The 12,192-nt window shown below is 30.9% G+C and overlaps 1 protein-coding gene across 1 annotated transcript in view; it reads left to right on the top strand.

Moving 5' to 3' along the window:
* LOC121121617 (neuronal acetylcholine receptor subunit alpha-2) overlaps window positions 1-12,192 on the top strand; it is a 244,467-nt gene that overhangs the window by 146,119 nt on the left and 86,156 nt on the right. Inside the window, exon 3 of the mRNA XM_071890020.1 lies at window positions 10,099-10,253. Within this exon, the coding sequence (XP_071746121.1) occupies window positions 10,099-10,253 (155 nt within the window). The remainder of the gene's footprint in view (window positions 1-10,098; window positions 10,254-12,192) is intronic.

Raw genomic sequence — 12,192 nt, 5'->3', positions numbered from 1 at the left:
CTTCTCCTAAACATTCTTCATATTTTTAGACACGTTAATTTTCGTTTTTTTAAACAAACCGGCAAATAATATTATTTTCAACTATGTACAAAACAATGACCAGGGGGAAAGTTGAAGAAGAAAAAAATCAGCTTATATACAATAAAATACAGTACAAATTTATGTTAGTGAGGTAACGCTTGAAGGATTTCAATGCATTTGACAGAAGAGTTATTATCTTGAATACATTATGTATCAAAATCCCTTCTACATTTGTATTATATAAACAAATAAGTTAATAACTTTTAATATTAATTTTACATAATTTTTTATTTAAAATAAGTTAAAGTACAGGTGTACAAGTACAAGTATGGAGTAACTTTTCAAAAATTCCGCCCTCTGCAGCAATACATCTCTCCACGCTTTTCCTAAACCTTTAGCACACTAACACGACGATGCCATTTTGTGCCAGGGTTCCTCCACAGAACACTTGAGGGGTATAATATTTTGGTAGTAGATAACATATGTCCTTTTCTAAATGGGGTATCCACATATAGTAGTCGAGGGGATTGAGCTTTGACATTGATGGAGGTCAAAACTTCCTTTTCTACTTTACTAAATTATGTTCAAACCCGTAGTGAACATTTCTGTATGCTCATAAAAGGTTATTATCGTTTCTGATCATTTCAAAAAAATATATAAATGATATTTTAGCTGTAATACCAATTTTAGTGACTACAATTTGTTTGTGCAGACGAGGCATGTAGTGATTAACGAATAATAACAAATGTGTTTATCGCCATAATTGAAATAAAATTTAATTGAACTAAAAATATATGTGCTACCTCAGCATAAAAACAAACTTTAACAAAGAACAAGAAAAAGAGAAAATCCCAATTAATTTTTGTACTTCATACAGTACTCACACAGCCCAATATTTTATAGACATCCAGGCTGATTATTCAATTTTTTGCGATGAATTAAGATATATAGGAATTCTACCTATAGTTTAGAAATTTTATTTGATTTCAGAAACTTAATAAAGCCCCAATACGGCCGTTCAAATAAAATCTATCAATTTCTCATTATTTTATTGTGACGATTAATTGTGAGTACTTCAAGTGCAATTTATGACGCATTCAAAGGGGTAAAAGAATCTGTTAGACTCTGCACCTACATATAGCCTAATATTTCATAGCCATATTTGAGTCAACATTTGGTTTTTTATTCAAATTTGTCTGACGCTTTAAGATATTCATGAACTTTACAGCCTAATATTTCATAGAAGTCTTTGAGTCAATTATAGCCTTATTACTCAAAATTATTATAAGAGTTTATGTAATTTAGAATCTTTATTTTATTTTAGAGAAATATAATGACTCTGATATGGCCTCTTTTAAATAAAATATGTGAATTTACCTTTCTTTTAATGTGAAAATCAATTTTGGCTACTTTAAGTGCCATTTGCAACTCATCCAAAGGTTAAATAAGTATAATTTATTGGTAGAACTTGACGATTATAATCCATATAAGAATACAAATGTAATCTGTTAGACCCTGTACAATTACATACAACACAATATTTTATAAAAATGTTTGTGTTCATTATTGCCTTATTATTCAAAGTTGTGGGATGAGTTAAGATACCCAAGAATTTTTGCTAAAGTTTACTATCTTTATTTGATTGAAGAGACTTCTATTGGTTCCAATATGGCCGTTTTCAAATCAAATATAGCATTTTTATAGATTGAATATTGATTTATTCAGCCCAAGATCGTAATTATTACATTATTGAAAATTCAAACGAATATCCAGGTACATGGAATAAATTAAAAGTATGATCATAGTATTTTAAAAATGAATAAAAAAACAATATTGTACATGCGTCAACATAAAAATGGTAAACATATTTTTTGAAGGCCTGTTTTTTTCTTTCCTCTCAAGACTCTTCGCTCACTCTTTCCCTTTTCTCCAATAAATCATTCAGTATACATATACTACATATATGACGTAGTAACTTTCTGTTGACGTCACGAGGCGGGAATCCTATCCTGTTCATTTATTTAATTCTATAGTAACAAAGAAGATCCATCTCGAATCACTCTGGTATAAATAATTCCCTGGTCTGTCGGTAAGCTTTATACGAACTCAGGGAGAGCCGTTCTCACTAAAAGCGTCTAAAATGGAGATTGACATCCCTATGAGTTTATCCAGCTCCATGTTCATACCAATTTTTCTTTATTTTATGATGAAAAATGATTTTGGCTACTTAAAATACAATTTGCAACGCATCCAATGGGTTATTAATAATTTGTTGATAGAATACGTTGTTACCTTTATTGTATTACGCAACCTTTCCTCCAAAAAGAAATAGAAAAAAAGGGACGAAATGATCTGGTAGTTAGCCAAATAAGTCAATCATACCAACTGCCATTTATTTCTTATATACTCCTAGGCTATCACTGTCATATTATTTCTTCTTCATTTTTAAAATGAGTTATATATTATTAAAATTTACACATTATTATATTCAATACTGTATTATAATATTGCTTCGTAATATTTTGTTAAAAGAGTAGTTATATTATTTCTGTGAAGAAATAGCCAACATTTCTCCATAAAAATAACAAAATGCCCAATATACATATGTTGTATAAACGAGAGGGGTCAACAAGAAATTGTATTCCTGTTCTTTCGGAAACGGAGTATAAGTATAAAATAACTATTTACTTGGTACATTTAATATTTATCAAAAAGAATAAATTATGAAATAGCCATAATGTATCAAGGGAGAAAAGGGAGTCGACAGCTGACAACCAAATACATAGGGTATTTTTGTCAAATAAATAAATGTAACCCATACTTAATTTTGAGCTTTCTTTTTGTCTTGACGGGGCACATATATCATTAGATTCATGAATAGTGATCCTCTTAACCCTTTTAATCTGTAAGGCCCAGATGCTGCTCTCCCTACTCACAACAAATAAGAAAAATACAATGACATCAGATAAGCAACCAAGATTTATGCATGTTATCAGGTCATCCATCTCCTCTTTTTCCTTCTTTTGCGAACGAACTTTAAAAACAAACAAAAGAAAACAGAAATATCAAGTTAATTTCTTTAAAAGCTTTTCCTTGTCTTTTAAACAACTTTCAATATTATGCATTTTCTTTTCCCCCCTACTGTGGATATGCCTTTCTGAACATGTGGGATAGATATATGTTTGCACAATGTTTATCCTATCATGGCCATAAGTCTTTGTTCTCTTTCTTATTATATATTTTCTTAAAAATAAAAAAATCGTAATGAAAAATAGATCCTCCTGTGTTAAACTTGCTACATACCTGTCAAAAAAAGATTGAAGCAATCTGTTGAAATAAATTATGTTGCATGATTTTTAGTGGAGTACCTACCATCAAAGTAGTGAAATAAAGACCATGTGATCAGTATTTGAAAAAGGTAGTGTTCCTAGCGATACTTTTTTTGTCAGCTAGGAGTGTTGAAAATAATATTATCTGCCTATCTACTCAAAGAAATTAAAATGAAAAGAAACGTGGTAAGCCTGACAGTTTGAAGAATGTTTGGGATGAGAGCACTTTAGCAGACATGACGTTGATTTATATCTGATTCGAACAGGTAATTCCTACCTCTATAGTTTCTGTTATCATTATTCTTGATGAGTACAAAAAGTATAAGTTAATTATTGTGAAAGAAAATGAGCTACACTGAAGATTTGTTGCGGAGTTATAAGTCTTTGTTCGACTCGTAGCAGAATTGTGCATTAATTTCGGCCTAATCTCTGCTAGATACCGAGTGGGATTTATATCGCCGTTTATGAATTTAATGATACATAATGACAACAAAGCTACTCTCCTTCTAAACATTCTTCAAACCGTCTGGGTAACCACGTTCATTTTTGGTTTCCTTTCTTTTAGCATACCGGCAGATCATATTATCTTCAACTATGGTTAGAGTTGTATAAAACATGCCCTAGAATGTAGGAGCTGCTTTTCCTTGTTGGTGTTCCGACCAGGATATCTTATTTTTCAAAGTTAATGTCATAAGTGTTTAATTCTTCAATATAGAACATCTACATATAAAGTAATAACTACTGCGTGTGCTCATTTTTGATATACTGGCGTTTCATATTATTTAAATATCTGATAATGTATCTAAATGAATCTTATTAAATGAGAAGGGAAAATGAATGCAAATGGCCTGTATAATTTAAGCAGTTCTTCATTTGTACAATCTTCTTGTACAAGTTATTTAAGAGTAAACGATATTGTCAGATTTTTCCACTCTACAAGCCGTCAATGCTAAATGGAATACTGGTCTCGTGTAGACGCATGCCCAAAACGGGTACAAGATTTTATGTTTCTACAGAAAACGTTTCTGTGTAGACCGAAATTTTAGATCATGGACAATAAAATAAATTATTTTCTTTAAAATAAGTCATCCATAACAAATTTCTTACAAAAATTATATCAGTATCAGACTAGACTGTCACTTCCAGACCAAAAACCAACCACCGGTGCCGAGATTTGGTAATTTTAACAAAATGTTTAAGAACTTTTTTGTATTTTTTTTAGTTGAAACTTGAAAGGCATAAGTTTTGAAGGAATAACCTTTCCTTTTTTAATATTTATATGTTTTTGCAATTGTTTTGATAGTTGCTTTTCAATGTTATATCCATGGCTCACGCTAGCCTGTGTCTAGTAAAAACCAGTCGGGGTAGTCCAGGCTGTTATACACAGGCAATTTCGGAATCATTAGTATTACCTTGTGTCAACGTCTCATAAATCGAATAAACATAAAAAAAAATGTTAGGGTTGATATTTAAGTAAAATATATTTTTAAGACAAGTTTTGCAACATTTTCTATGTGCGGAATCTACCGATCGATTTAACATATTTTGCGCTCTATGTCCTTGTTTCTGATTGGACTATACAGTATTTTAATCTTAAGCAATCAAATATTATCATCTATACCGGGTCGTACGAAATGGATGTACCACTGATCAACGTAAGCAAACTTCTGCTCCTCTTGAGTCTCAATAGGAGTCCAGGTCGGTGACATTGCTGTGGCGTGATTTGTAGTCCTTGAACTCGACTTGCCACCAGATAGAGTAGTCCAGAGGACTCAGATCGAGGCTCTTGGGAAGCCAGAAGTTCTTGGGTCAAAACTCATTTTTCTCTTTCATCCAGGCTTGCACAACATTGGCTGTGTAGGCAGATGCCCCGTGCTGCTAGAATACGTAGGACGCCTTGCCCGACTTCTTAGTGATCTTGAGGACTTACGGGAGTACCTTGGTCTTCAAAATCTTATATTGGTCGGGCAAGGCGTCCTACGTCTTCCGACAGGATTGGGCACCCACCCACCAATCCATGTGGTGGAGGTCTTCAGAAGTGTCTTGAAGCAAACAACCCGATTGCTCTTCTTGTTGAAGACGATGTTAAAAGTGAATCTTTTTTCATCTGGGAAAAAGATCACACTGTTCCCATTATGCTTCAGGTCGTTTAAAAGGCGTTTGGTCTCCTCCAAACGGACATCTTGTTGCTGTCGAGTCATTAAGTGTATTTCCACGTACCTCTTGGACTTGATCGCCCTGGACACAGTGGAGGGATCCACTGACTTCTTTTTTATTGGCAAATTTACCCATGGGCATGGTGGGCTTGGCCTCAAACAACTCTTTGACCACTTTTGGGTTCAATTTGGCCGGTTTTCCACTACTGGGTTCGATTTTAAGGCTTTTCCCCTCTTTCATGAGCTTTCTGATACTTTATACGTTGTACATCTCGATCCCAAAAATCTTGACAATTTCAAGTGTACTGTGGCAGGCGCAAATCAATGCAGCAATCTGATTTCTTTTTCCTTCAACTTTTGTTTACGGAAATTATAAAAGCGATTGCAATAGCTAATTCGAAAGCTCAAAAGTCAGCTGTTGTGAGAAACATTGGAAATTTACGAGTTACAATAATTATATCCCGAAAAATTAATCTATATTAGTGCTACATCCATTTCGCACGACCCGGTATATACTAAGTACATAGGTTATTTATATTTTGTGGTATGCTGCGCTAGTACATTTTTACACAGGCCTAACAAAAAGTATAAAAAAATTAGGGGCTATCCGATAGGCCCAGTGGCTAATTTAACGACAGTCGAGCCTCGGTCAAATATCTATCAAACAAATAAAATTAGGATGGTGTTCTATATGGTAATGGGGGGAGGGCATCTTTTGAAACCAAAATATTTGCTTAGGATATTTTTTTATTTATTTTTATGCTCCTTTAATTGGTTAGATGAAGTTGCAATGATTAAGTATTAGTAAACATTATAGTATTACATTCACTCCATCTGACCTAGGAATCTATTTATTTCTGCGTTACCTCTTAATTGTGTGTATCATTTCATGATATCTTGTGTGTTTGGTACATATTTTTATGAATGATAAAAACCCATGAAAAAAAAAAAAAATGAAAAATAGAAAAAAAAAAAATCATTTTCAAATTGAGACATTTTAATATTTTTTTAGACAAAATACATTTTTTTATGTTGATCACTTAAACAAATCAGAAAAAGTGGGGTGGGGGACAATGGGCCCTTTATACCAATCGTTCCGGCGCCACTGAACCTAACACAAGTAACTACGCCCCTATCTATTAAGAACACTTTTGAAAAGTTGGGATTTTTTATTTTTCGGAATAATAAATATTATGTGTATGAAGACCTAGGGCCAAGACTTGTTGGACCGCATAAAATATATAATTTTCATATCAACAAACATAAAGTGTCCTTTTATTTACTCATATAATAAAGCCATATGGGAAATCGACAAGGAACGATATTTTAATATTATATTAACAATTACAAATGACGTTCAGAGTTTCTTATGAGTTGACATATTGGAGCAATTCATATCCAATTACCTAAGATGGATATAAAATTTGGCATGGGGTTACTTGTTTTAATGGGTTTGAGGCAGTGAATAGAAAAATATGATAATATAAAAGTCTTTTGGTATTTGCAATCTGAAAAGTTTGTTTATTTATTTTCTAAAGCTGTTATACTTATTCTTGAAGAGAGAACATGAATATAAAGTAATCAACTACTGCGTAAAAAACGAAGAGTATCACCGATGATTTGTTGGGGAGTTATGGATGTAAATCCTTGTTGACTCGGAGTAGAATGTATGATCTACATCATAAGATTAATTTTTCAAGGCTGTTATCATTATCCTTATACACTGGGATACAATTGATTAATTCCTTCAGAGAGAACATCTAAATATAACGAAAGACCTAGTGCGTAAAAGACAAAGAGTTACACTAATTATTTGTTCTTGAGTTATAATTGTAAATCCTTGTAGACTCGGAGTAGAATTATTGATCAACATCGGAGTAATTACTGCCTACATCATTGTTCTTTACAGTGTAGGTTTTGGGTCTATTTCCTTCATCTTATAACTGCTCGCAGCTTATTTAATGAAATGTTATGACAGCTAAGGTTTACACTGATAATTTGTTGTAGAGTTATAATTGTAAATCCTTGTTTGACTCGGAGTAAAATTACTGATCGACATCGGAGTAATTACTGCCTATATCATTGCTCTTTACGGAGTAGGTTATGTATCTATTTCCTTCATTAAATGAGCTGCTCACAGCTCATTTAATGAAATATCATGACAGCTAAGCTGCTCTACTCACAAAGATTCTTCAAATTGTCAGGATTACCACCTTAATTTTTGGGATTTTTATAGCATACACACAGATCATATAATGTTCTTCACTGGTTCTAGGAGACCATCATATTTCGGACAAGAGAAGCTTAGCTGTCATGGCGGTTCATTAAATTATCTGCAAGCAGCTGTGACATCAAAGAAATAAACAAAAGTCCACCTCTGTATATAAAATTTATATAGGTAAGAATTAATCCGTTAACACTCCTCAATTCAATTCACAATCAAACTCCACATCAAATTGTCCATGTTACTCTCTGTCATTCATAAGTGCACACCAATTATATGTACTATGGCTGCGGAGTCGGAACATAAAATGCCCGACTCCACCTCCAGCATTTTGAATATCACCGACTCTGACTACAAAACACAATTATTTAACTATTCTTTTATATCTTATATAATTACTATTGAGTCATTCGAGTCCAGAGACTATAAATATAGACTTAATTTATAGCTATAGGTAGTATAACTAATTACTGATATAACAACTAACTGATTAGTTTTATGTTGTAAATAATTACGCCAGTTACAAAGAAAATATTAGGAATGTAATATATTTAAAAAGATGAATAACAAATGAAATGGATCAAATCTATCAATGGCTAATACGTTCATAAGTTTATGATCATAATTTATTTACTCGTAACCGAGGAACTACAATAATAACAACCTCTCATTTCCAACATTACTCTTTACTCTGATGACATTGAAATGATCTTCTCAAGAATGAAAGAATATTAATAATATCTTCGTAAAATTGAAAAAAAAAAAAATCAGTTCAGACTTCAGGAACAACACAATTTGCATACTAAAAAATGCTTACGATTTACAACCTTACAAAGTACTCAATAAAAGTAAAAGAAACTCATTTTTTAACCTATTACGGCCTATTTTTCTACCTAAAAGGGATAATTGAATTCAAATAACCGTGTAATGAATGCCCTAAGGAATTAAATATTTTAATCATATATCTATTAATTATTATTTTTACAAAATAATAATTAATCTAGATATTCTAATCCCTTAAGAAATTCATTTTCGGCATTTACTTTTTTGATTTGATTCCAATATCACTGTTTTTTCTTTGGTAGTAAGCAGGATTCACTACTTTTTTCACTTTTCGTCTTTGATTAATTCAGTTTACTTTTGTCAGAGCAGAACTCCCATTAAAACTTTCTAATATATCTCCTTCTTTCGCTCTAACCAACATATAAATAAAATGATTGTTCATTAAATTGCACTAATATTAATAAACATCTGTGTTATTATAAACCGACTACATATAGTAACAAACTGACGTGTTGATTATATAAACTGTGTAATTACAATTATGACCACAATTCCAAAAGTTAACTTTTAAGTAAATTCGTTTAACAGAAATTACTTTTACAGATATGATTTTTTGATGCTCAAGCTTGTTAGCGAGCAAAAAGTGTTGGGGTGAGTAACGTGTATAGCTCGTACTTACTCGTGTGTTGCTTTAGAAACTCAAAAATACTCGAGCAGAACACAAATATGTTCAAAATTTGCTTTATTGATATAGATATGTCAGAGTAAAATAAGGCTCGAATATATTGTGTTTAACATTTTTAAAATGTCAAGCTGGAAATTTCTGGAAAGATAAATATTCATCATATTTTTTTAATTACAAATTTTAGTCTTAACAATTATTTTTAACATAATTAATTTGTTTATTTCAAATAAATCACCCAAAAAAATGTAGCTAAATACAAATAATGCACTACAAACGCTTAATGTATAGACTAAATATAAAAAAAGAATAAAAAAATAGATTTAGTTTATTTAATACAAACTTCGTTTGTCTTTCTGTTTGAAAGCAGGATTACAGTAAAAGTAAATCCGTGAATTGACTCAAGTGGAAAAAAAAAATGACGTCCATATATTTCCATGTGCCTTGAATTTCCTGACGGTTGACTGATTAAGGATAATACGAACGAAGCTGGAATGAGGTTATTTAATCACCTCCGTTTGTTTGTCTACCGGATGATGTAAAAAGTTAGATACCGTAGACTTTGTAGGAAGATTATATATGTTAACAGTAAGATGCAATTAAATTTTGAGAGGGTAAGGTCACCAAAAACGTTAGAAACGCATTGTTGAGCAATTACAAAGTTATTAAGATGCATAACTCAAATGAGTGTAATTTTGTAGATAGAATAAAAACCCTTTGTATATAGCGTGAGGTCAAGTTCACCCAAAGATGTAGAAAAATGTTCAACTTTTGTCTAATGACATACAGTAGAACAGAATGTGAGTTACTAGGGAAAATGATTTTAGGCAGAGGTCTGCCCTCTACCGAATGCCCATCCTAGTTTTTCATCTTAAATAATAAATTGTATTCCTTACTTTATAGGACGAAAAGAATCAAGTTATGACAACTAATGTGTGGCTTGATCAAGAATGGGTTGATGAAATGCTCATATGGAATCCAAAGGACTACTATAATATTACAAAAATCCGGATTCCGTGTGATCGAATCTGGCTTCCAGACATAGTTCTTTATAACAAGTGAGTATATATTATTTACATACTTAAACCTATAACGCCCATTAGGCCTACACAAGGTCAGAGTTTTCTTATTTTTTGAAATTATAATACATGTTGATATCCTAAAACAAAAGTATTTTTTATTCAAGTCCGTCAAAATCGAAGATTTTTAAGTTTTATATTCTAAATTGTGATTTTTTTTTTTTAAATTTACCCATATAACTGACTGAGCGCTCTTGATATTTCGAAGTCCACTACTTTGAGAAATGATCACTGTTTCACTGATCGACATTACCTCTTTAATATGTATTATATTAACAGGTGGGTGGGCCATTGATGATGTAGGACCTCCCAAACTAAGAGATTTGTGTTTTATTAAAGAAAAAGAAACAAATTCGGCTGGTAGAAAATTTTTTATAAGAAAATTGGGCATTTTTCATAGAGTTTCTTTTCTTAAAAATAGTACTTCCAATCGGAAGGGGGTATCAAGTTTTAGACAAACACAGACAAGAGGGGGAATAAATAACTGTACTCTTTTTCCGGATGTCATAAATGTATGCCCCCTCCTGATTTTTTTAGGTGGTGATTACAGTTTTTTATTAATGTTTACTTATCCTTACAATGCAACTCTATACATCCAATTCAAAGAACATTGATAATAATAAAAAATTAAGGATTTCAAAAACAATGTATCAAATACAAATAAATACAAAGATTGTCCGCAGTATGTATATATATATTTTTTTTTTTTTTTTGGGGGGGAGGGGCTGGGTTTCTTGTATTTTTTTGAAAAAAATCCAAAAATAAAGATTTTATGGAATAAAACGGGAAAGAAATTCAAAAATTTAATTTCTAATATTTAATTTCTTGGAAAAAATTTTACAAAAATCACAGGTATTTACAAAAAAATTAAAATGTTTGAAGAAGAATTTCAAAAATCCACAGCTGTTTACAAAAAATATAATTTTTGGAAAAAACCTTTGCAAATTAGAATAAAAACATGAATTTTTTTAACAAAAAATGCTCTAATTTAATTTAAAATATTAAATTTTTTTTTCAAAAATCTATAACTATTAAAAAAACTTCAAAAATTTACAGCTTTTCACAAAAAAATTCTTATTTCAAATATAAAATATTAGAAAATAAAATACTAATATTAAATTTTGTGGAAAAAAATTGCAAAAATCTTATTTCAAAAATAAAATCTATAAAAAAAAACATTTCTAAAATTAAATATTAGTTTATAGCTATTCATAAAAAATTAATTTTTTTATAATTTTTTAAAATTATAATAAATATTAAATTTTATGAAAAAAAAAACAACATATATTAAATTTTCTAGTAAAAATAAAATAAAATTTTTGAGGGGCCTACAGCCCACTCACATGGGACGCCCTTGAATGGCATTATATACTTTGCTTAAAAACCGATGGGGTTCAAGGATCCGATGGTATTTGCACCTAAAATTGGATTTACATTGATCCAGAGTGGTGCAACCTTAATTCCTTTTTTGTAATGAGTCAATAAGGTTGTAGAAGTATTAGCAGGGTGGGTGTGGTTTCATTCTATGGGCGAGATTATAAAGTATTTAAAAAAAAAAGAATAATACGTTGCTATCATACATTGGATTTGTGACAAACGTGGATTTGCCTTCGAAAATAAATATTGCCAACAATAGTTCGACAGAATATTTGATATAATAAAAATATTAAAAATTTAGCTCTTGAGTTTTATTGGTGTGATTTATGAAAATCAGTTAATTGCTTCAATTTTTAATAGGTATAATAACAAAAAAAAAAATTTAAACATAAAACAAAACTATTAATTGAATCTCAAGGATGTCCAACCTTTTAATATAAGTTACCGCATTGCCATTAAAAATATTTTAATGGGCCACAGAACCTATTAGATTAAATTTCATGAAAAATCAGTTCATAAAACAAAACTATTAAATAAAGGG

This window comes from Lepeophtheirus salmonis, chromosome 7 (genome assembly GCF_016086655.4).
Source record: "Lepeophtheirus salmonis chromosome 7, UVic_Lsal_1.4, whole genome shotgun sequence".
Taxonomy (NCBI): Eukaryota; Metazoa; Arthropoda; class Copepoda; order Siphonostomatoida; family Caligidae; genus Lepeophtheirus; species Lepeophtheirus salmonis.
This window is presented reverse-complemented; position numbering and strand designations above follow the sequence as displayed.